Source organism: Schistocerca nitens, chromosome 5 (assembly GCF_023898315.1).
Source record: "Schistocerca nitens isolate TAMUIC-IGC-003100 chromosome 5, iqSchNite1.1, whole genome shotgun sequence".
In the NCBI taxonomy this organism is placed as follows: Eukaryota; Metazoa; Arthropoda; class Insecta; order Orthoptera; family Acrididae; genus Schistocerca; species Schistocerca nitens.
Window position 1 is genome coordinate 443,466,114 of NC_064618.1, and position 27,494 is coordinate 443,493,607.

Consider the following 27,494-nt stretch of genomic DNA (forward strand, 5'->3'; position numbering starts at 1 on the left):
CAGTGGGAAACCCACCGTTTTGGAGCTACAGCCATAAAACGACAGCCAATCCGTGACTAGCGGAGTGGAAGTGTGCGTTTAAAATAACTTAACCCAGATAAACCCTTTTATGATAAGTAACAGACTTACTAATCAAATTAGCCGAATGTAATAGTTTCTTCTCACCTGTCTTAACTAGGATTTGTATCTGCACAGGCGTGACAACGCTGCAAAACTATGCATTCGCCACAAACGTCACTAATCAGGCTGATTGTGGGTGCTCGACCCGGGAGTCAGGGCGCTGGACACTGTAAAAGGAAAACTCGACGTCACAAAACCAAGAGCCTGGTGCGATGCTAAAGCCAAGTCCACGTTATTCAATCTCAGTAAAAGAACTGACTGGTCCAACCTACAGCCACCAACAAAGAAATACCTGGGTCAGCAGTTCTGTTCATATGACAGGTGATGTGGGGGCCGTTCGTGATAGCTTTCAAGCACTACTTTGCAGTGAGACCCACGCCAGCTCTGTGTATATATATCCGCTGGCTTGATACTAAATCACTCCCTTCCCGAGAAGGCCACGTAGGGCCAAAAATGGCCTCCTTTCTGCCTCGACCACCGTTGCAAAACTGGAGATAGCGCGTGATTTCCCAGCATGCACCTACCACCAAAACTGGCAATGACGACTCAGCTAGTTCCGCCAGAAAGCTAGTGTGGAGATGGCAGCGTCGCAGGTACAAAGGGTCAAGCAAGGAAACGATATCAATGACGGGTCAGCTGCTCCGTACCGACATCGGCGACAAACAAATGCCAACCTTTCATGCCCACCACGACACCTGACAGCCACCCCTGCTGCAGGCCACAAACTGGGTCCCAGTGGGAGCCCCACAGGAAAAAGCGGCAGCCCACGACATTGTAGACAAAGTAATGTGTGATGCAACGAATCCAGGAGGTCCTGTGGCTGGTGCCCATGCTAACCTTCCTTCAGACTGCACGCATTAACTGACATGAACCAGTGATGGTGGGCATTTCCCTCCCTGTTGCTCCTGCACCAGCTACTTCGGGAGCAACAACCCCCCAGCCATCGGGAACGTCTGTCCCCACTTCTAAGCCGGAGAAGCGTAATTCTTCGGCTTCTCTCGCTAGGAAGGGGTCCCTTGGGTCACTCCCTTTCCAGGTTCCTTCTACTGGGAAACATGACACCTGCCAGTGGCTGAAGAGCCCAAAAGCAGCTGGTATCGTAGGGCTTCACGCTCATCCTCAGTCCTGGAGACTGAGCCAGTGAAGTCCTCCCAGCCAGGGAAACCCAAGGAGCAGCGAGAGAATTCCAAAAAGAAAACCCCTAAGATGAAGGCACACACACCACCGCTACATACAAGCTCTGCAGCTGACGATGGGGTGGAGATTCTGGCGCCTGCTGACACAATGGATATAGACTGCTCAGGCAATAAATCGGTGGCATCAGGTGACTGCGGTGTAAACTGCCTCATTGAATGTTCCATGCCTTCCCAGTCTCACAATGTCATCCTACATTGGAATTGCGGCGGTTTTTTCCACCGCCTGGCTGAGCTAAGGCAATTGTTAAGCTTTACACCTGCTATCTGCATTGCCCTCCAGGAAACCTGGCTCCCAGCAATACGGACCCCTGTCCTCCACGGCTATGAGAGATATTACAGGAACCGTAGCGACTATAATCGAGTGTCAAGTGGAGTTTGCGTTTATGTCCTAAACTTGGTCTGTCGTGAACATGTGCCCCTTCAAACCCCTCTTGAAGCTGTGGCTGTCAGAATGACGACGCAGGAAATAACTGTCTGCAATGCATATCTTCCTCCAGATGGTGCAGTACTCCTGAATGTATTAGCTGCACTGATTGATCAACTCCCTAAATCTTTCCTACTTTTGGGGAATTTTAATGCCCATAACCCCTTGTGGGGTGACACCGTGCTTACTGACTGAGGCAGAGATGTCGAAACTTTACTGTCGCAATTCGACCTCTGCCTCTTAAATACTGGGGCCGCCACTCATTTCCGTGTAGCTCATGGTAGTTACTCGGCCACTATTTTATCAATTTGCAGCCCAGGACTTCTCCTATTTATCCAATGGAGAGCACATGACAACCTGTGTGGTAGTGACCACTTCCACCATCTTCCTGTCACTGCCCCAGCGCCAGGCACACGGACGCTTGCTGAGATGGGCTTTGAACAAGGCGGACTGGGGGACTATCACCTGCTGTCACTGCTGAATCTCCCCCACACGGTAACATCGATGTGATGGCTGAGCAGGTGACTAGCACAATTGTTTCTGCGGCAGAAAACGCGATCCCTCTCTCTTTAGGGTGCCAGAGGCGTAAGCCAGGTCACCGGAAGCCGCTGAAGCAATTAAGGAGCGTCGGCGAGCTCTACAGCGGCAGACGCGGCATCCTTCCCTGGAGCTGCCTTTAAACGGCTCCGTGCCCGTGTTCGCCACCTTATCAAACTGAAGGAGGAGTGTTGGGAGAGATATGTCACCACCATTGGGTGCAACAAGTCACCTTCACAAGCCTGGGCAAAGATCAAACGTCTTTTCGGGTACCAGGCCCCAACTGCTGTCCCCGGTGTTACCATAAATGGCGAGTTATGTACTGACGCAAACGCGATTGCCGAGCACTTTGCTCGAGCCTTTGCGTCGGAGAATTACCCCCCAGCATTTCGCACCCTCAAATGGCTGCTGGAAGGGAACATCCCTCTCATTCACTACACGCTGCAGTGAATCCTATAACGCCCCATTTACAGAGTGGGAGTTCCTCAGTGCCCTTGCACATTGCCCCCATACAGCTTCTGGGCCTGATCGCATTCACAGCCATATGATTAAACATCTCTCATCTGACAACAAGCGACATCTGTCATCTTCAACCGGATCTGGTGCGATGGCGTCTCTCCATCGCAACGGCAGGAGAGCACCACCATTCCGATGCTCAGACCCGTTAAAAATCCGCTTGATGTGGATAGCTATCGGCCCATCAGCCTCATCAACGTTCTTTGTAAGCTGCTGGAATGTATGGTACGTCGGCGGTTGGGTTGGGTCCTGGAGTCACGTGGCTTGCTGGCTCTGTCAGGGCGGCTTCCACAAGGGTCGCTCTACCACTGATAATCTTGTGTCCATTGAGTCTGCCATTCGAACAGCCTTCTCCAGACGGCAACACCTGATTGCCGTCTTTTTTGACTTACGTAAAGCATACCACACGACTTGGCAACATATCCTTGCCACATTGTATGAGTGGTGTCTCCAGGGACCATTCCTGATTTTTATCCATAACTTCCTGTCGCTCCTTACTTTCCGTGTCCAAGTTGGTGACTCCCATAGTTTCATGCATATCCAGGAGAATGGAGTCTGTAACGGAACATATTAAAGGCTTTACTTTAATGAAGTATGCGATACCCTCCAAATTCAACCAGTTTAACGAGTATTTATGATTATAGAAAAGTTATTGTGTATGTTAACAATGATTGCACAACATGTCTTCATAAACAGTCAACCCACTAAATTTTACTAAATAACTGACCCACACAAAAGTTAATATCACTTGATCACTTATACAGCAAATGTCATCATGTAAAAAACACTAAGTTCATCTTAAATAATTAATATGAAGTACGAAAAATAGTGACCAACTTAGGTATTTTGGATCTCCTTAAATAAAAATCACCCAGTGAAACCTATTTGTTCACTAGGAGCGTTTTCACTCGGTATTCATGTAATCAATCCTATTTTAGACGAAAACCAATGTAATTCTTAATAATTCATGTTACTTAATTATTTATGCAAATTAGAGAAGTCAATTGACAAACTTCTAAAAACCGGTCTTTTTGTAACAAAGAATTATTGTCAAGTCAACAAATGTCATTTTAATAACATGTTAAATTATGTCACTCGATGCAAATTAATAACTTATCTGCACAAATTATGATAACAGTTGTACATGTGACTTATAAACTATATCTTTTTAGTAGTTCTTTGACAATGTTATAAATACAAGCAGCAAGAAGGGTCGGGGAGGCAGTCGGAATGTCACTTTGGTAAAGTGTGTTTCTGTGTAATTGTTTGAGGTGGATAAACAATGCAAAGAATATGTAAAGGAAGTACTACTTTGTGTTGTCATGGTCTTTGGTGGACAGTGGAATTAAGATGGCCACCAGAGTAATAAATATTTGATGTTTACATATTTGTTGGTTTCGCTCGTTCTTTATCATCAAAAGCACATAAAAAACACGGGACCTCATGTTTTTACCCTAGACAACCAGATTTAGAGCCAGCATCAGCATCGAGACACAGCAGCGATCCAGCAAGCAGCAGCGATTACTACAATGCATTGTAATGGCGCCAACCTAACATAAAGTGCTAACAAGCTCCGTAAATTGGAGTGAAATAGTGGGATTATAGCAATTAGCAATATCTACGACTAGGCGACCATTGCAAGTCCCACAGGGCTCTGTATTGAGTGTCTCTCTATTTTTAGTGGCCATTAACGGTCTAGCAGCAGCTGTCTGGCCCTCCGTCTCATCTTTTCTGTATTTTGGGGTGTTAGAGAGAGCCTCAGAGCCCAGGGAAAACTATAGGGCCTCAGACGATCACCAACTGTCATAAACTGATGACAAATTACATACTTTTTGGAATAACCCACACCAGGCATCTACACTCCTGGAAATTGAAATAAGAACACCGTGAATTCATTGTCCCAGGAAGGGGAAACTTTGACACATTCCTGGGGTCAGATACATCACATGATCACACTGACAGAACCACAGGCACATAGACACAGGCAACAGAGCATGCACAATGTCGGCACTAGTACAGTGTATATCCACCTTTCGCAGCAATGCAGGCTGCTATTCTCCCATGGAGACGATCGTAGAGATGCTGGATGTAGTCCTGTGGAACGGCTTGCCATGCCATTTCCACCTGGCGCCTCAGTTGGACCAGCGTTCGTGCTGGACGTGCAGACCGCGTGAGACGACGCTTCATCCAGTCCCAAACATGCTCAATGGGGGACAGATCCGGAGATCTTGCTGGCCAGGGTAGTTGACTTACACCTTCTAGAGCACGTTGGGTGGCACGGGATACATGCGGACGTGCATTGTCCTGTTGGAACAGCAAGTTCCCTTGCCGGTCTAGGAATGGTAGAACGATGGGTTCGACGACGGTTTGGATGTACCGTGCACTATTCAGTGTCCCCTCGACGATCACCAGTGGTGTACGGCCAGTGTAGGAGATCGCTCCCCACACCATGATGCCGGGTGTTGGCCCTGTGTGCCTCGGTCGTATGCAGTCCTGATTGTGGCGCTCACCTGCACGGCGCCAAACACGCATACGACCATCATTGGCACCAAGGCAGAAGCGACTCTCATCGCTGAAGACGACACGTCTCCATTCGTCCCTCCATTCACGCCTGTCGCGACACCACTGGAGGCGGGCTGCACGATGTTGGGGCGTGAGCGGAAGACGGCCTAACGGTGAGCGGGACCGTAGCCCAGCTTCATGGAGACGGTTGCGAATGGTCCTCGCCGATACCCCAGGAGCAACAGTGTCCCTAATTTGCTGGGAAGTGGCGGTGCGGTCCCCTACGGCACTGCGTAGGATCCTACGGTCTTGGCGTGCATCCGTGCGTCGCTGCGGTCCGGTCCCAGGTCGACGGGCACGTGCACCTTCCGCCGACCACTGGCGACAACATCGATGTACTGTGGAGACCTCACGCCCCACGTGTTGAGCAATTCGGCGGTACGTCCACCCGGCCTCCCGCATGCCCACTATACGCCCTCGCTCAAAGTCCGTCAACTGCACATACGGTTCACGTCCACGCTGTCGCGGCATGCTACCAGTGTTAAAGACTGCGGTGGAGCTCCGTATGCCACGGCAAACTGGCTGACACTGACGGCGGCGGTGCGCAAATGCTGCGCAGCTAGCGCCATTCGACGGCCAACACCGCGGTTCCTGGTGTGTCCGCTGTGCCGTGCGTGTGATCATTGCTTGTACAGCCCTCTCGCAGTGTCCGGAGCAAGTATGGTGGGTCTGACACACCGGTGTCAATGTGTTCTTTTTTCCATTTCCAGGAGTGTATGTACAGGCAGTCCTATTTAATATTCACCGAATGACAATCAGAGCAGGACCACCGACTTCCCATTGAAGAGAAACAGTTGCGGTAGAATAACACTGAGAGCCCGAAAAAGGTCGTGAATAGGGATAATAATTGTTACTTAAAATATCTGCCAAGCGCGGCTTGGGCGAAGGTGTGCAGCGCCGTGGCATCACCGTACTAGTCGTAAATGGCGTCATCGCTTGGCTCAGTGGAAGACAAGGTCTCCTGGCTCACCTCTCGGTACACTGAGAGCTATTTACTGCACAAATCTAATTTTGCCACCTGCCAGTTGTTGAGAAGTACGTCCCCTGCCACTGCTGTAAGATAGTGACTCAGCAATCTGAGGAACTTCGGCTAAGGAAGGGTCGGACAAGGGCAATGCCCTGTTTGGGTCGTCAGGGTATGATGCTAATTGGATGAACCCGTCCCTAGATAGTGAGTCCAAATAAGTGTAGCGCGTAGTGAACACTCACATACTTGTGAGAGAGACCTAGCAGGTCAGGAATAGAGGCCACAGTTAACTGATTGGAGCGCTTGTGATGCTGATAAAACTGCACTATGCCACCACAACATACGTTTCATGTCCAGGATAACTGAGCAACAATGGAGCTTCTCAAAGTTAAATTTCCTGAGCTCGGTAGAGGTCTTAAAATGTTAGATTTCAATCAAGCCTACACCGGTGGTCAATAACAAGGTGGCCATACCATCCGGATCAATGATACGCCTTACATGACAGTGTTATAAACACCTGGACAGCTTATTCTCCTATTTTTCTGTATACTCGTCGAAACCAGTGGTGTCAGGGCAGAAGGCTTTCCTGCAGGCACTTGGTCCACCACTAGTGCGACAGAACAGATAAATTTCCCATTCATTTTGAGCAGCTCCTGCATATACTCCTGCAGCAGTTCCTGTAGCTTCTGGAAGCGCAAATTTTCCTGCCAACATTGTGAAAATGCCAGATCCATGGTGGTAAAAATGATCAGTAAGAAAAAAATTAATGTGGAAGAAAATCCTCCGTCACCATTTTTGTATCTGCATAACACCACGGAACCCTCCTGTCCACAGAAACGTCACTCCTCCAGTCGATGTCAGGTGATCGTGAAATAAAAATTATTTGTGTTGGGTCTCCTTTACGAATAACACTGTTTCAACCAGTAAAACGGAGAGTTGTATGAATTGTAAGTTTAGTTTTTAAATTACGTGGTATTGCTGCTGTCTAGCGACGTGATGCAGATCCAGAGATGATGGTCGGTGTTGCAGCGGGCAAGATGAGCGCCGGGAGCGGGTCTGGCGTGGCGGCAGCGGCGGCGGCGACGAGCGCTGGCGGCGCCAGCAGCCACAGCGCGGCGGCGGCGGGGGCGGGCGCCAGCGCCGCGGTGCCCAGCCAGCAGAGCCAGGGCCTGGCCGCGCTGCTCGTCATGGTGGCCGTGCTGTGCTTCATCGTGGCCTACTGCTGCTGGGGCGCGCCCTGCTGCCGCGCCTTCTGCCGCCGCCGCTGCGCCGCCGCCTGCTGTGCCTGCTGCGGCTGCCGCGCAGACCTCGAGGCCGCCTCGCCCTCGGACCTCGCGCTCAGCGTCGACCAGGGCATGGTCGCCACGCCCACCATCATTCTGCTGCCCTACGGGCGCATGCTCGTCGTCGACGGGTCAGTCTTCGCCCAGCTCCAGGTATGCCTCTCATCATTCTTCCATACATCAGCTACGTTGAGAACCTAAATGAGTCATAGTAAAGGTACGAAAACGACCACAAAACAGCTTTGGCATGGGTTACACCTTCGATACACTGCAGGCTAAACTCCGCTTTCATCAGATCGCCAATGATGAGAAAACCACATGGTGAAAACCCAGGCTGTACAGAGACTTTTGCAGTGTCTTCCAACCAAATCGGTGAAGTGTAGCCTTCATCCGATTAGCAGTGTGGAACGGTCGTTATTGTTAAACCAGATGATTCCATCCGACAGCATTCCTGGGTATTTTTACTGTGGTGTCATTTATCGATACCAGCCCTCAGGTGTCTTTAGTTTGGCAATGGAATTATACGTTTCAATCAGATACCGCCAGCAGTCGTGTGGTTTCAGACCTAACCAATGGTGCTCACCCACTGAGCCATGCCTCCAGTGGCTCTGGACTGCGATCGGCCTCTGCCACCATGATACAGGATGGATGAAGGCAACCACTCAGCACACTCGCGCTTGGAGCCTCTCGCTACATGAAGCTATCCAAACACACCGTAGTCGCTATTCTGACACCATAGTTCATGATGTAGTGCAGTGAGCCTCTTTCTTGTTGCACAGAGAGCTCAACTCCATTTCTTGCGGAATCATTTATAATAAGTTTCATCGTTTGGAGAAATAAAAGTAAATCTTCTGTTTGTTGTGTTATCTTGTTTGCTAATGAGTTCTACTCCTGACCAGTCTTCCTACAACGATAGTTGCTGCATCACTCTGTAGCCGGCCACTCCTTACTGTTGGGTATGAAGTTATACACCAAATTTATTTCATGGCACGTCACAGGTTTCTTCATAGCGCTGTGCATCGATTGTACTTCCACACTTGAGGAACTCGATGAGCAGAGGGCCCATGCAGTGGAAGGAGGTGGTTATCATGACATTACCAGAATTTGTGTGAACATCTTTGAATTAATTTGGCGGAGATGTTGTGGGATGTTACATTCGTAGTTGTACCACTCTCCCTCAGGCTTTTGGAATGCTGTTGGACGGAATCACACTGCCGGAAGAATGATATAGTTCGAAACACTGCAACCACCTCTGTATGGCCCAGAACTATCATGGGTATTTATTATCAAAAAACAGTCTTGATCACAATTTATTTATTACGGTGACCGGTTTCGACCACTACTGTGGTCTTCAGCCCAATGGGTAAGGACCTCCTTCTGTTTTTGATAGTAAAAATTTGTAACACTTTGATCACTGTTTACTCCCACAATGTATTCAAAAGTAATGTCATCACGGGTGTTTCACATCTTGGGCGACCTGCAGAGAGACATGCAAGGACGTCGGTTTGTCAGTCGAGGAAGTGCAAGAGTGGGTCTTCTTGCGGATCTGTCAGCAGCCGAACGCATTCTATGAAACAGGAACTGATCTTCTCGTCTCCCAGTGGGGTAAATGTCTTAATGCATATAGTGATATTTCCCATAGTGGCGGCTGTTAGGTTTTCGTTTGACTGCCCCTTAAACATCTACACCTGTATTCCACAAGCAACCTTACTGCGTGTGGCAGAGGGTACCTCTCATACCACTATCATTTTTCCCCTTCTCTGTTCCATTCGTGAACGGTGCGAGGGAAGAAACCTTGCCTATAAACTTCCACATGATCTCTAATTTGATTTAATGGCCATGACCATTTCGTGAGACGTCTGTGGGAGGAATTAAGTTACACAACTCTTCTTCTCGTAATTTCGTCAGTAACCCTCTCAGTGATACACAATACCTCTCCTGTAACGACCGACACTGGAGTTTGATCACTGCTGCGAACCACTCTTCAGTACTGATAAGGTATTTGGATCCCCAACCAGGTCGATTAAAGGAAGACATCGAAGCAATTCAGAGACATACTGCTAGATTTGTTGCCGGTAGGTTCGATCAACATGAGAGTATTATGGAGATGCTTCGTGAACTCAGATGGGAATCTCTGGGGGTGGGGGAGGGGGAAGGTGAGAGGCAAAGTTGCTTCCGCGAAACACTGCTGAAAATTTAGAGAAGTAATTTGCAGCTGACTGCAGCATGATTCTACTGCTGCCATTTCGCGCAAGGGCCGTGAAGTCGAGATAAAAGAAATTAAGGCTGGTGCAGAGGCATGTAGACAGACATTTTTCCCTCGCTCCATTACGAGTGGAAATAGAAAGGAAATGACTCCTAGTGATACAAGGTACAATACATCATGCACCGTGTGGTGGCTTGCGGAGTATCTATGTAGATGTAGTTGTAAAGGGTCCCAGGCTGATGAACAATAAGAATCCGACGAAAAAATGGCTTGTAAGCCATTTTCTAGTGGACGTATTACATTTCCTTAAGATTCTTCGAATGACTCTCACCCTGGCATCTGATTTGGCAAGAGCCCAAATTACGACTCCCCAGGGTACACTACACGCCTCCACTCAGCTGCTGAGAAGTTTGTATTGTTGATCCCACTGAAGAGGTGTAACTTTGCGTGTCGCTGTGAGAACTTGCCTCTTAGGAGGTATCCGACTCCCATATGTCTATCGGAAAGTGGTTGACTGCCCTGCATTCACTGAAAGCGGACATTTCCTACTGAGTTTGAATTAGATTTTGTTTGACAAGGTGTGACCGTATTCTCTGCTCCCCGTTGGTTAGGATCTTTTTGCGACCACTGTATCTGCGCCTTGTAGCATTGGTTCAGTATTACACCTTTTGTAGGGTAGTCTGCGTCAGTACGCCAATGAATCGGGCAACTTTCTTCACGGTGTGCCCCAGGTACATACATTCACAGTAGCTCCTTTCCGCCATTGTGTCGTGCCCCTGCGTCGACTCATCTTACTGAGCTCATTCCATGCAACCGACTGGCGTTTACACACTAGTTCACTGCCGTGAGCTATCAGTAGTATAGCAATACGGCCTCCTGGTACCATTTCCACACTATCTCCAGCGCTCCTAAGCGACCAGTGGGCTGTTAAAATACCCACTAACATATGGTCTGCTGACCTTTCTTCTCAAGTCACCTGGTGTGAGTGACTTTAGGTGTACCACTGACATTACACACTCCTTTTTTTTGTTCTTCCGTTAGCGAATGGTGCGTGCCATGAACGACTGTTGTAAAGCCTCCATATGAGCTCAATTCCTCCGGTGTTTCTCGTTTTCGTCATTTCGCAAACTGGAAGGGAGTAATGTGTTAACTTCATGACGTTTTGTAGCATCTGCCTCTGAAGTTTCATGGTTATCACCGTAACCAAACTACCCTTAATTAACGTGACGAAACGCGCTGCTCTTTCTGTCTCTTATTAATCTTAAATGGTAGTCTTATATTGACGAGCAATACTCAAGAATCAGACGAACGAGCGTTGTGGGAGTCATATCAAGCAAGGGTGAGTTCCTTGATCCAGTGAGTCCCAGCGTGGCATCTGCTGTTCCTAAAACTAATTTTATGTCATTTCACCCTAAGGTCGCTCTCGACGTGCGACGATACTTAATAGTTACTGCTAAGTGTAGTTGACCTTTCAAACATCACTCCATAAGAGTTAACCAGGTGCGTCTTTATCTCCGGTTGCTCGTAGTTTAGGTACTGGGGCTGTGCAAGGCTCTGTTTAAAAAGAATAACTCGATGCAGTCACCGGGTTGAGCCGCGCTCATCTGCCTTAATGCCCCGCAGTTAATTCGCTGCAAATAATAACCTGCAGCTATGATCCTGCAGTCTGTCTACGCATTGGCTAGAACTGCGAATTAACTATGCAGAAATATATAACAAAAGATAAATAAATAATGTAACAAAAAGGGTTCTAGCCTAGCGTCTGTAATTGGTATAGACGACAGAGAATTATGCTGAATATTGTTTATTCAAGAAATGACATCGCATCTAAACGGGGACTAATCCTACGGTACACAGACAGAAAATGCTCTAATGAAATGCAGTCAAGTTACGTTGAGAGTATTACAAGAATGGTAGCAAATTCTCCAGACTAAATAATCATCAAAGATAAGTGAAAACTAAGCCCATTTCGCTATTACAGCACACGAAATATTCACCAGTTCAAAGTTCAGTATTACAATTCTCAAATTAACACGTACGATACACAAAAAATAGAACCACATACTCTATTTCCCAGTTCCATAAATCAAGGGCAAAATTGTCCTACTCTGGAGCACTTTCAGAACTCTCGAAATATGAAGTCCTTTCAAAAGTTAGACTATTGTACAAGACGTTCACCGCCCAGAAACAATCTCCTATAAGACTGAATCTCTCACATTTCTCTAGACAGGTCTGCTTCTCCATTGGTTGAAGGCCATCCACACCAAAAATAAATCGTCCTTAAGCTGTACAGACATCATTTGATTTAAATTGACCACTTCTTGGACTAAAGTAATACGTTATAATATCTTTCCAGCTGTTGTCAGCTAACACATGTAGTTGACCACCTTTAAATTAGCACAGCTTTTTATTAGCGCTGTCAATCAACATTTAAATAAAGTTACGATCAAAATGGTAAACTGTTCATTAAATAAAAACAAAAGTGTAACAAAATGAGGTATTGATGCTGTGTTCATTTACACCGCATATGCGGAAAATATGATAATCTGACAAATGTTTATATAATGAAAAAGATATAAAAGATGTCTTAAAACAGTAAATAAAATACAGGTAGGTAGCTTTCAGGGGTGATAGCTGCAGTGCAATGCTATCATCTAAGATATTGTTTGTTGAAATCGAACGAAGCAATTACAAGTTGTTAATTTAGAGGTTCGTTGTGTAAATGTGTATTCACTGTGAAATATTAGCTTCTGTAATTTTAAAGATACTGAAATATTGTCATTGGATGCACCTCCTTTTTCTGAGCTCACAAACGTATTTAGATTTGCATTAATATTTACTGAGAGCTATTGTGGAATCTCAAAAGAGCTGTAACTCGGTCATCTCTGATTGTCTGACGCTCTGCCATTTCTTAGAGCATTGTCTCATGCACAAAGGGCATGCTAGCAACAGTCGTCTAGGTTCCCAGCGTTAGGATTTACCCACTTCTGGTGCTTTGCTGACGGCGTTGGACCTGGCTTGCTTGGAGCGGCCTCCTAGCTGGACCTGCCGCGACGGGCCCCACAAGCGTTCAGCTCTACGCCAGATTCGTCTTACCTCGTTGCAATTCTGGGCGGCTGATTAATTCGCCTAAATAAGCGTACCATTACAGACACGGTTATCCTAGGTTGTTACTGCCCATTAGTGTAATCAAACATTAATAAATCTCCCCGCCTATTTATGCAGAATGAGGCATTTATTTACAGCCACTGACAGTTGGCTGTCCGTGCATCTCTATTCGGTACCCCACAGGTTTTCCTCAGTTTTCTGCCGAAACAAATTTCCTCTACAGCAACATCGACTGAAAACAGTGGAGCCTTAGTTAAGCACTAGATCATTTACACACTTTAAACAGTAACGCCCCTCTAACATTCCTTAGTCGTACTTCAGAAATTGCCATTTCAGTCTGTAAATAACAGCAGGTAGAGTTCTACCTGCTGGGAGTCCTGAGTCGAGTCAAGTCACAAATCTGATCAGATACTGGAGAAGTCGTATTTTGTTCACTGATGGCTAGTGCGCCGTTGTCTACAGTGCGGTGGATCTCGTGAATGAACAGAACGAACTGACTTATAAAAGATGTTTGAGTGCCGGTTCCGTGTTGATTGCTATACAAAGGATTTTTCGTTCTTAGAAAACGTGTAACACATGAGCTTGAAACGTGTTCCGTATTTCTGTAACAGGTGGACGTTAGTGATATTGCTCTATAAATCCGTACAGCTTTCGAAGAAGTCAACGGAAATAAAAATGAAAAGTCGTTTTATATCCGTCCTTAGCAGCCTTACATGTATTTGTTGTTGTTGTTTAGGACCTTCGCTTCATTAGTACTTTCTAGGGAGATTTTATTAAAATGCAAGCTACTGCAGAAAGTTGTTATACATGAAGTATTGAAACCACGTGTTTCAGTAAGCCCATTTTCTTTTCTCTTGATGAAACTACAGATATTGCACTGGACTTGTTCAGTTTGGGAAGCTATTTCAAACTGTGGTGGTTCATCAGACAATTCATCTTGGGAGACTAATATTTGTTAATTACATTTATTAATTAGAAATAATGCTCTTTATGTTTTGTTTGGCCAACTCATAATTTTTGTACCACCAACCGAAATATTTGATAGTAACTTTACGCTGCTCTTTATAATCTTTCTTCCAACGTTACTGAACACACATTTTCGTCTAAATCTATCTAAAAGCATTTCCCTTCTAGTGACCAAAATCTGTGTTCTATTGCGGGTCGTGAGGTTGCTAGGTCCTCACTTTGCATTGCGCACTATCATTGCTGACCAAAAAACTAAATAAACGAATGTTTTCAACTGCAATAACGTTTAGGAAGGACAATTGTTTGTTATTGTGTCGAAAATTATTTCCCATCTTCACTGCTACCCACCTCTCGACACGGTACAAGAAGTTTTACTTTCGCTCCAAAGTGCACTCGTTTAAATGTGTTGACTTAATTTTAAATTTGTTCCTTCATATGCAGTTGACGATATCGGTACAAACTGATCACCGTTCTTCCTTCTTTCGCATTAAAATTTCTGTCTCTCCACGAACTGCCTTTCAACCTTCTTGGATATAATTCTATTTGGTTTTGTGTAACTAGTAATTTTTTCATTAATGTGGTTGTCTTGTTTCGTATTGTTCATGACATACGCTGTTCCAAAAAGATTCATCCTGTTTCGTAAGACTATCTTCTACACGAATTAAGGTAGTTACGTAAATTTTGACTAAGGCAAAAGACCCATACAATCTTACAGGGTATATTTTCTGCGTGAATACACATTCAACATGGATGTACTTTGTACAGTTAATTTAGGATCTATGTTTCCATGAACATTTTGCAAATGTTCAGTGTGCCCGATACCGAACGCAGGAGAAATACGCAGATGATAGTCAAACTCGTTCCACACTTTTGCGAGCATGTCAAATGTTATTCTTTCACCGCTGTTGCTACGCGGCGTCGTAGTACACCAAAAGTTATTGGAGTGGGAGGCACACAGACAGCGTCTTTTACAAACCATCTACCAAATAAAAATCACATTACGTGAAATCAGGCTATCTCGGAGGCCAGTGTTGCAGTGCGAGATCAGATTGTTGAGGAAAGTAATGCCGCACACTTGTAATTGAATTGCACCTGTTGCAATGGAGAACACACAGCCTTTTGTTGCTGCGTTATCGTCATTTCGACTCGACGCGCATCGGATAATTAACGCGCGAGCGAATATGCTGAATTAGGGAGCCTCCCACCGCCGACCACATGATCCAGCAGCTTGAATGGCGCCAAAGTCAACATTTACTCGTAGTTCACATGTTAAAATTCCGAAGTTCCTGCTTCACCCATTTAAAACACACTCTTCTGAAACATTCTTGAAACACCCTGAATTCTACAGTCACTATTTTAACATTTCAGTTGTTTTGACATAACGTGAACTAACATTGCGCTCTTGTCACTTAGCAAGCATTAAGTTTGCTTCCTCTCGCAGACAGAGGTAACGACATCCCGTTAAATGTGCAGTGTGGGCATTTAGCTAACACAACAGACGTGACTGAAAGTTGTAGTAGAGGCGCGCAACTATTGTGGTTACAATGATGAAAATAGCTTTAAAACAGCTGTTTGATCGCAACAAAATAGTCACAAGATGTTTTTATTTATTATGCGTTTCGGGCTCTGCCCATCTTCAGATGACCTGTTAACAAATTGGTAACAATTTTTTATAATTTTGCAAATTTACACAAGTGTTTTAAAAAGGACCTGTGTTAAAACATGACTGAACAGCAATATCCTTGTTGTTCAACCATGTTTCAGCATAGATCCTCTGACACTTGTGTAACTTAAAAGACTGTAAAAAGAATAATTGTGTTGCCAATTTGTCACTAGGTCATCTGAAAACGGGTTCGTTTAATGAACGATAATATATGGGCCCAGAAAAATCCTGTGGCTATTACTCTGTGACCAAACAGCTATTTTAAAGCCATTTTCACCGTGTAGCTAAGACATTTAGATGATATAAGAATAGTGGAGTGTCTCTTACAAAGGAATTTTCGTAACGCAAAGTTTTCAAAATTTGAGACTTGAGTGACACGCTATAGTCAAAATGTCACCTCACGCGTCGAATCTGAGGGAAAATCAGACATCGGTGGACAACGAAGATCGATGGAAAAAGGAAAGAAATTGACTGGGATTTAACGTGTTGTTGAGGTTAGTATAGATGGAGCTCATTCTCGGATAGGCCAAGAACTAGGAAGGTAATTGACAGCGTCCTTCCCAAACGAAGCCTTCGCGTATCCGCGTTAATCGATTTACGGAAGTAATGGAAAACCTAAATCAGAACGGCCGCACGGTAATTTGAATTCCATCTTTCAGAATAAGAGGGCAGTGCCTCATTCATTGCAGGACCCTTAGAGGTGCCGAAGAAAGAAGGAGACAGTGTGTCAGTTGTTTCGAAAATGTAGCGCTCAGTCTACCCATCCCACAAAGCAGCATACTATCTCGTTTCTCAGGAGGATCTCGAAAAGAACGTCGCCTTCCTTCCACTGACGCCCATCTGAGTTCCCGAAGCATCTCCGTAACACCTGCGCGTTGTTCCAAACTACCATGAACAAATCCAGCCGCCCGCCTTTGAATTGCTTCGATGTCGTCCTTCAATTCGAACTGGTACGGATCCCAAACTCTAGCAGTACTCACCAGTAGGTTACACTAGTGTCCTATGTGCGGTCTCCTTTACAGATAAACAACACTTTCCTGAAATTCACCCAATAAACCGAAGTCGACCATTCGGCTTTTTTACCACAGTCCTCACAGGGTTCTTCCATTTCATATCGCTTTGCAGCGGTACACCTAGATATTTAAACAACGTGACTGCGTCGACGATCACATTATTAATGACGTGTTAGAACATTGCGTGTGAGAGGAAACAAATACATCTGCCTGCGAGAATACAACATCAGCCCTATTTTATCATTTTTTTAAATGTGAAAACTGATTCAATCCTGAACTTAACGATTAATTTCTCTAAGCAAAGTAGTCCCTGTGCGTTAATAATCTGCCTAATAATAATAATAATAATAATAATAATAATAATAATATTCCCCGTGGAGGCCCGGGAAAAGAATAGGCCTCCGGTATGTTCTGCCAGTCGTAAAAGGCGACGAAAAGAAAAAAGCCACTAATAGGGTTAATCCCCCTTTTAGAGTGATTAGTTGGTTCAGGACAGAACTAAAGAAGCCTCGGACAAGCGCCGTCATGGTCGGGGACGACACTTGAACCCTATGCCCGCCCACAATGGTAACGACACTGCTAGCCAACTCGAAAATGATTTAAATCCAAATAGAGGTGTTTTGCAGGATATGCTTCCTGCAACCACCCTAGAAGGAAAACAAAGACAGAGGATGAGATGGTCAGATGAAGTTAATCGACACCTCATGTTCTGTTATTACCGAGCAACAAACCTAGGAACCAACACAACTGGATACAGATCACAAGTATACACAGCATTTATTACCAGATACCCAGAATTAAAATTTTTAACAGAACAGCGACTAGCTGATCAGATCCGTGTAATAATCAAAAATATCAGGATACCCCAGTCAGAATTAGAAAACATCAAACAACAAGTACAACAAATACTGGAACAAAATAATGTGCAATCAGAAGAAGAAGAAAATACAGTAATGGACTCAAACATCCCAGAGCAAACAAACAAAGAACAACACGCATTAATTAAACAATCAGAGGAAAACGAAATCTTAAGACAGCCACCAGCACAAGCACAAATAGAACACAAAAGTGACACACATGTTAGATATAGAAGAAAAATTTCAGCTGACATATATAGAATACAAAGACACAAATGCAGACATTAGACCATTCTTGCAAAGACCGCCAAATAACCCACAAGTCGAAACAACAATAAAAACTATCAACACAATCACACACAACAAAATAAATGAAAACACAACTATGAAAGAGTAACAACTACTGGTTTATATAGGAGCACTCACTACACTAAATATACACACTAGGCAGAGATCAGAACCAACCAACACACAGAAGAAACCCACAAAACCAGCATGGCAACACAGGCTACAGATCAGAATAGAAAAACTGAGAAAGGACATCGGACGGCTAACACAATTTATAAGAAATGAAATGTCAGAAAAAACGAAAAAGGTTAGGTAAAATCTCACAACAAGAAGCGATAGAGCAATTAGATGAAAAACAGAAATTACAAGCATTGGCCAGACGACTTAGAAGATACAAAAAAAGTGAAAATAGAAGGAAACAAAACCAAACATTCAACACAAACCAAAAGAAATTTTACCAGACAATAGATAACACACACATTAAAATAGACAATCCACCAAACATAACAGACATGGAACACTTCTGGAGCAACATATGGTCAAACCCGGTACAACATAACAGGCATGCACGGTGGATACAAGCAGAAACACACACATACAAGATGATACCACAAATGCCTGAAGTGATAATTTTGCAACATGAAGTCACCCAAGCAATTAATTCTACTCACAATTGGAAAGCCCCTGGAAAAGATAAAATAGCAAATTTTTGGCTAAAGAAGTTCACCTCAACACATTCAAATCCAACTAAATTAACAGTTACATTGCAGACCCATACACATTCCCTGATACACTTACACATGGAATAACTTATCTGAAACATAAAGATCAAGCAGACACAGCAAACCCAGCAAAATATCGCCCCACAACATGCCTACCAACAATATACAAAATATTAACTTCAGTCATTACACAGAAATTAATGACACATACAACACAGAACAAAATTATAAATGAAGAACAAAAAGGCTGCTGCAAAGGAGCACGAGGATGTAAAGAGCAACTGATAATAGATGCAGAGGTGACATATCAAGCTAAAACTACACAAAGGTCACTACACTATGCATACATTGATTACCAAAAAGCTTTTGATAGTGTACCCCACTCATGGTTACTACAAATATTGGAAATATACAAAGTAGATCCTAAATTGATACAGTTCCTAAACATAGTAATGAAAAATTGGAAAACCTCACTTAATATCCAAACAAATTCAAATAATATCACATCACAGCCAATACAGATTAAGCGTGGAATATACCAAGGAGACTCATTAAGTCCTTTCTGGTTCTGCCTTGCTCTGAACCCACTATCCAACATGCTAAATAATACAAATTATGGATACAATATTACTGGAACATACCCACACATTTGCTATACATGGATGATCTAAAACTACTGGCAGCAACAAATCAACAACTCAACCAATTACTAAAGATAACAGAAGTATTCAGCAATGATATAAATATGGCTTTTGGAACAGACAAATGTAAGAAAAATAGCATTGTCAAGGGAAAACACACTAAACAAGAAGATTACATACTTGATAACCACAGCGATTGCATAGAAGCGATGGAAAAAACAGATGCCTATAAATATCTAGGATACAGACAAAAAATAGGAATAGATAATACAAATATTAAAGAAGAACTAAAAGAAAAATATAGACAAAGACTAACAAAAATACTGAAAACAGAATTGACAGCAAGAAACAAGACAAAAGCTATAAATACTTATGCTATACCAATATTGACCTACTCATTTGGAGTAGTAAAATGGAGTAACACAGACCTGGAAGTGCTCAATACACTTACACGATCACAATGCCACAAATATAGAATACATCACATACATTCAGCAACAGAAAGATTCACATTAAGCAGAAAGGAAGGAGGAAGGGGATTTATCGACATAAAAAACCTACATTATGGACAGGTAGAGAATTTAAGAAAATTCTTTCTAGAACGAGCAGAAACTAGCAAAATACACAAAGCAATCACTCATATAAATACATCGGCTACACCATTGCAATTTCATAACCACTTTTACAACCCTTTAGATCACATATCAACAGATACAAAGAAAGTAAATTGGAAAAAGAAAACACTACATGGCAAGCACCCGTATCATTTAACACAGCCACACATCGATCAAGACGCATCCAACACATGGCTAAGAAAAGGCAATTTATACAGTGAGATGGAAGGATTCATGATTGCAATACAGGATCAAACAATAAACACCAGATATTACAGCAAGCATATTATTAAAGATCCCAATACCACAACAGATAAATGCAGACTTTGCAAACAACAAATAGAAACAGTAGATCACATCACAAGCGGATGTACAATACTAGCAAATACAGAATACCCCAGAAGACATGACAATGTAGCAAAAATAATACATCAACAGCTTGCCTTACAACATAAACTTATAAAACACGTTCCCACATACAAGTATGCACCACAAAGTGTACTGGAGAATGATGAGTTCAAATTATACTGGAACAGAACCATTATAACAGATAAAACAACACCACATAACAAACCTCACATACTCACCAATAAAAAGAAGAAATTAACACAACTAATCGAAATATCCATACCCAATCCAACAAATATACAGAAGAAAACAGGAGAAAAAATTGAAAAATACATCCAACTGGCTGAGGAAGTCAAAGACATGTGGCATCAGGATAAAGTTGACATCATACCAATTATACTATCAACTACAGGAGTCATACCACACAATATCCACCAGTACATCAATGCAATACAGCTACATCCAAACTTATATATACAACTACAGAAATCAGTAATTATTGATACATGTTCAATTACCCGAAAGTTCCTAAATGCAATATAACACATACCATACAGTTAAAAGGAAGTGACGCTTGATCAAGGTCTGCATCACTTTCCATTTTTAACCAGACTTAAGGTCTGAGAAAGTAAAGAATAATAATAATAATAATAATAATAATAAAAATAATAATGAAATGGCCCCTGGCGTTGATAATTTTTGCAGCAAACTGATCCTGAAATGGAAGTATCTTACCTCGTAAAGTAATTTCTTGGAAACGCGGTGCCTGTTGCTCTCTGTGTGCCGGCTGCAAATTTCTAACTACAGTTCAGTTGCTAAGAGATTAGTGCAATGCTCCAGACAAAAAGTGAACTATTTTATACACTAAATAAGAATGATTTGTATCGAAGGTGTGGACAATGCTCTCAGGTGAAATATTCCTTTAACAAACTGTTTTTAAATTGTCTGATATATCATTTGTATGAAATTCATGTTGTCATCAACATTGACAAAAGGTAACATTGATGATAAATTCTCACTCTCACCAATGTTGGACAAATCATTAATAACCATGAAAATACCTTGTTATGAAAATTACTCAATCTAATGAAAATTCTAAGGTTCCTCGATATGGATGTCTCATTAAACAATGAAACATAACTACGAACTGCAGTGCCAATAAATAAAAATATTACCTTCATTCCTCTTCATACTCTTTTCATTCTAAATCACTAATAAAATCGTTCTCCCCTGTTTCACAATAGTCAAATACAATTAATTTTTAGTTAAACGCAGATGCATTTAACTTCACGTCTACACTGCCACGAGCCCTCTGCTCGGCGTGTCTCACTAATGCCTTACGATAGAACTCCCGCGCTCCTTGCTGCCCAGCAGAAATGACAAAAACAAGCACGTCTTCCAGCGACATAACTACTCTGACCAAAGACTGCGCGCGAATAATAAGAGTCAAGTGTCGCATAGTGTCTGAGACATCCACAGTACGTACAAATTCTAGAAATGCAAATAACAAACTTGCAATAGACATGTTTCATCATGTGCTCGTACCTTCGTAAAGTCTGCAGCGGGGTACTATGTCAAATAGTTTTTCGGAAATCTATAAATGTGGAATCTGCCTGTTGTACTTCATCTATAGTTCGCAGTATGCCATGTTAGAAAAGGGCAAGCTGAGTTTCGCACTAGCGATGCTTTCTAAAACCCGCTTGGTCCGTGGACGTAAGCTTCACGGTCTCACCAAAATGTATTATATTCGAACTGAGAATATGTTGAAGGATTCTGCTGCAAACCGATGTTAGGGATATTGGTCTGTAATTTTGTGGGTCCGTTCTTTTACCCTTCTTATACACAGGAGTCACCTGCGCTTCTTTCCAGTCGCTTGGCACTTTGGGATTCACGATAAATGCAAACTAAGTAAGGGACCAATGCCATAGAGTCCTACTGCTTGGAGAACAGACAAAACCAGTCGCTCAATTTTGATGCTTTTGTACTACCTTGGATGTCTGATAAACCGTCTGCCAGACCATCATATCTTCAAATATTAAACGCAGTGCACGAAAATTGTATAGGCCCTAAAGGCTATCCAGAGGAGCACTAAAGAGCAGCCCAATCTCAGACTTTCTGCTGAGGCTTGTCAGCCGGTACTGTCCATCGGGTGCAAACTCCTTACATTGTGATAAGCATAGAACATGCACTCTTGACTCTTCCTTGTCCGAGATGCTGTGACGCAATTCATCTCGTGTAATGTGCTTTGATTTTAAAAAAGTAAAATAGCATTCAAAAGAAAATATCAAGTCAAGTGCGTTTCCCCGTGTCACGTAAATTTAGTAGCTTATCTATTTCTAAATATGCACAATCGATTACATTTACTTATGCTGAGAACCAGCTGCCAGTCTTGCCACCAACGTCTGGCAAAAAGATCTTCACGCATTTTGCAACAGTTGTCTAATCACTTGACCCACCTCCGCAGCGCACTAACGTCTTCCAAACTTACAAACTGCGCACCTTGCTGGATTACCACTCCAGGTAGAAGCGCTGTTCCAAAGAAATGGCTTAGCCACTGTTTAAGGCAACATTTCTTGAACCGAATCGTTTATTCTGTAGCGCAATCGGCCCTATTCTGAAACTTTCTATCCAATTAAAATTGTGTGCCAGATTGGGACTTTTGTGCTCTTCCAGCAACGAATATCTGAATCAAAAAAACAATTTTACTCAATTGATGAATTTCTCAGCGTAAATGAGCATGCTGTATATTTTGTTTTGCCAAGAGGCCTTTTGAGTCTCGGCATAAATATAAAATATCATGCTTGTGAGATGCATAATATTTATTTACATGTAGCAAGAAGTTGCGTACGTCTGTATGGGAATTAACTTGAATTTATTATATTACTCTTCTATATTCGTTTTCGTAAATTTAGTAAAAAATTCATTACTATAAACTTTACAAAAGAACAACAAACAAACTCCTTACGTATCCTAACTCTACTATTGGGATGATGAACGAGACTCGTAATAAAATAGATATTTCAATAAGATTCATCTGATTTCACAAGGCTCCATCTTCTACAGCGATGAAGACAGAAAGTTGGGATAAATTTTAAATTTTTACCCATGCAAAAGATACTGTTTCGTGAAATTGGATGAATCTTTCTGAAACACCATCTAGGAATCAGATATCGATACAAAATTTAAGACCTACCCTCACAATTTCAGTTCTGGCAATAGCTCTCACCAACTGTCCGAAGGTTACAGAAGCCGTGCGCGTACTTGCTAAGACTAATACAAACACAAGATTTCAGATTAGTCTAAGGCTCAGCACACAATACTAACCTGCCAGAAAGTTAAATAGCGCATATTCCACTGCAAAATGAAAGATCGATCCAGGAAACAGCACCCAATGTTCTGGCCACGGCATTTCTCCAATATCTTCCTCACTCCAAGAGTGCTAGTCCAGTGGAGTATGCATAATTGGTCTGTAGCCATTTGAGAAGTAGATATGAGGAACTGGTAGAAATGACGTTGCTAGTATGTCACAAGTCACATCTGTATACAGTTGTCCAAAATGAAAGCAACAAACAGCTATTTTCCCGTCCTGTGTCTAATTCACTACATAATCATACAGACGGTCAACAGATGCCCGTACTGTCGTGTTCTGCGCGGAAGATGACATTCCGTTCAACGCACAACCACGCCAACGATGACATCAGGGCACCTATAAAACGGCGTGGTGTTTGCCGGGTAGTCGCACATCCACAATCGCTGTGTACAGACAGACAGTACGGCACAAAGAAGACGCCTACCCACTCTCTGCCTTGGAGGACCGTAGGAAGAATGGAAGCAAGACAGTCGCAAACTGGTGTAGCACGATAGCTTAATGTGAATCTTTCTATTGTTTCTCGGATGCAGCGACAGTTAAGAGAGACCGAAACGGTATCCCAGAGACCAGGGCACGGCCGACCACGTGTGACATCAAAAAGGGAACCGTTACACGGCTGTAAGGGCACGACAGTACCGCCTTAGTACAGCACGGCAACTGGCATCTGATATCGCAGCATCCACTGGACGTGTTGTATCTAAACGAACGGTCTACAGAAGGATTCGACAGTGGCCTATGTCGGAAAACTGCTGTATGTGTACCTCTGACGCTGCTTCACAGAAGGGAACGTCGGGAATGGAGTCATCAACATGCCTCGTGGACGGTCGAACAGTGGGAAAATGTTTCACAGATAAGTCCCGATTTGGCCCGGAGAGTGACTCGACGGATTCGCACCTGGGGGAACATGGAACACTATTCCGGAAACCGACTTCGAGGAGGATCCCTAATGGTGTGGGTGGAGATTATGGTGACTACTCGAACACCTCTTCATGAAATTGTGCTGTTGAATCGTCAAGGTTTAAATGCCGTAAGGTACCGCGGCGAGATCTTGAGACCTCATGTGCGGTTGTTGTGAGGTGCTGTGGGCCCCAACTACGTGCTGATGGACGATAATGCCCGACCTCATAGACACGGGTTGATCTTTTCTTGGAAACGGAAAATACTGCACGCATAGCATGGCCTGCTCGCTCTGTCAGTTTGAATCCCATAGATTCTCTAGGGAGACGGGTTGCATCATTGCATCACGTTAGCATTCACTAACCACTCTGACTTGTGAGCAGCTCTGCAGGAAGAATGGGTACTGCTGTCTCAACATGAGATTCGTATCATTCCCAGCATGCCGCGTCGCTGTCATGCCTGTATTGCTGCCATAGGTGGTCACATGCTGTACTGGTCACATTAACCAGTTTTCGGAATGTGTGTGCAAATCACTTAAGTTGGAAGAAAACGAAGAAAATTTTTGTCTACCGTTAAACATGTTGCAGTTGATTACGTTCTGTATTCTTTACATTGTTTCTACTATACTATCAACTGTTTATAGTGTCTGTGGCAAAATTATCGGAACCTTAAATTTCCGTTTGTTGCTTTAATTTTGGACACCAGAGTAGCTCAGTTGGTAAAAGTTTCCCATAAAAAGCCACATGATAGGGGCCGGGTCCGTGTGGTTGTAACACGCCCGGGAGTACAATTTGGTGGGGAATTCTTTTTAAACTGTTTGTCGTTTCGAACCATTGCTTGACCGTGCGCCCTGTTCACACCACGTACCTGATGATCCCGCGGCAGTCGTATTGTCCTGCTCCACACTGCTGTTGGCTTTCCTGAAATTACCTATCGAAACATGCAAGCGAGTAAGGGGAGCCACTCAACGTTAAGCACAACACTGTTCTACGTCTGGTATGAATATCTATATTCTGAGACGATATGGAAATTACAGGTTGCACTGTTTACACTCTAAGTCGTAAATGTTTATCCCAATTGACAGTCCTGATGATTATCTGTCCACAATATCATTCTGGCGAGCGTACGCGTAACCGACACGAGGCGGGTGATTGTTGATGATGCGGAAGCCGAATGATCGCACGAAAGTTCTTACGCTCGTCACGCATACAGATATCTGGTAATAGTCCTCCCTGTCACTAGTAATGATATAACACTGCTCGTAAAGTTAATTTTTCAGTCCTCAGTTCTCACTTGTACGAGCGTGCATGTAACCGTCGTGGCGCGGCTGATTGTTGATAATGCGGAAACACGATGATCGAACGCACGTCCTCGCGCTCGCTACAAGACACTGGCACTTAAATGCTCTTTTGTGGTAAATAGTATTACTGATTCACATTAGTTCATTCTTGGAGACCGAAAACGGTACGGTTCGACACGCAACGAGAGGATACACAAATACGTTATCAGCAGCACTGCACATTTTTAAATTACTTCTTGACCGCACTTTCCTCTGAATCGTTTACTTATTTTATGGGGTTCAAATGGCTCTGAGCACTATGCGACTTAACTTCTGAGGTCATCAGTCGCCTAGAACTTAGAACTAATTAAACCTAACTAACCTAAGGACATCACACACATCCATGCCCGAGGCAGGATTCGAACCTGCGACCGTAGCGGTCACGCGGTTCCAGACTGAAGCGCCTTTAACCGCACGGCCACACCTGCCGGCACACTTATTTTATCACTTTACTGTAATAGCACTTGTAGCAACACCTCAACTTCCAAACTAACAATATCTCTCACATGCAGAGTTACACTCTACACAACGTAACAGTTCCGTGTCCCGCGCTCGACTCTGCAGACGGAGCTGCCCGCAAAGATACTCCACAACTAAGCCAGCGATATGACAGTACGCCTCCGACCATAAATATAATAGACTGGCCCTGACGTCACTTTCGTGGCCCCTACACCTCTGGGCTGAAGTCCCGTGAATGTTGGCAAAACATGGTTGTTTCGTGTTGCGCTTATGGCTGTACTCGGCGTTTTGTCTGGGGAAATGGCATTACATTTCACGTGTAAATGTTTCTATGATAGTGCAGATGCGTTTATTGAAATCTTCTGAATTGACTTTTATATGTTTTTTACACTTGAAATAGAGTATTGCGTAAATTAAAGTGTTGAAAGTGATGCCTGTAAAGTCACTCATATTACATTTTGGAAAGTATCTTTGATAATTCTGTCAGAGATGTAAGTATAACTGTTTCTCGTTACTACTCATAGGTTCCCTAAGGATGAAAAAACCGAAGGCAGCTTTGGATACAGGCCCTGAAACGGAAAAACTTCAGTCTCACCTTTCATCTAAACTATCATTTTTTTAAACTGATAGTTTAAACTTTTTTAAAAATATTGGAAACTGAATCTTTGAAGCGCACCTAAAATTGATACTCTAAAATGGACCTGCTCCTAAAGTCGACAATTTTGGCACCTATAGTTGACATAATTCCCATATTCCATTTTCTTTTATAAGTGACTGGAGCTCAAAACGCGGCGAATCCAGTGTTTAAAGTTTTGACACGAGCCCATTCTTTTGTTTAAAAGAATTTTAAAGACATTTTACTTTAATTGATAATTGATAGTTTATAGTAATTTCGTCCCACTGCCCACCAGAGTGGCGTTCGATGTATTTGTTAGATTTTATAAATGGTAATGTGAACAAATCCAGGTCAAAATGTAGGTCTGGCATAGTTTTTCGCAGCCGGCCGAAGTGGCCGTGCGGTTAAAGGCGCTGCAGTCTGGAACCGCAAGACCGCTACGGTCGCAGGTTCGAATCCTGCCTCGGGCATGGATGTTTGTGATGTCCTTAGGTTAGTTAGGTTTAACTAGTTCTAAGTTCTAGGGGACTAATGACCTCAGAAGTTGAGTCCTATAGTGCTCAGAGCCATTTTGAACCATAGTTTTTCGCAAATAGAAAAGTAATTTCTGTTGGAGGCGTTTCACAGTCAATTGAGAAATGTGGAGAAAATACGATACAAACGTAGGATGGCAGACCGCTGATTTGAAATCCCGCCACGATTTGCCAACAGTCACGTGGTTTATGTTGGAGCCACACCAACCCTATAGCTTCTGCACAGCAAGGCCCGTCTACTAAAGTGCG

At 43.5% G+C, this 27,494-nt stretch overlaps 1 protein-coding gene across 2 annotated transcripts in view; it reads left to right on the plus strand.

Annotated features, from left to right (window-relative positions):
* LOC126259446 (uncharacterized) overlaps positions 1–27,494 on the plus strand; it is a 369,777-nt gene that overhangs the window by 339,364 nt on the left and 2,919 nt on the right. For both annotated transcript variants that reach the window (XM_049956263.1, XM_049956264.1), the window contains exon 3: positions 7,352–7,758. In XM_049956263.1, coding sequence (XP_049812220.1) covers positions 7,352–7,758 — 407 coding nt within the window. The remainder of the gene's footprint in view (positions 1–7,351; positions 7,759–27,494) is intronic.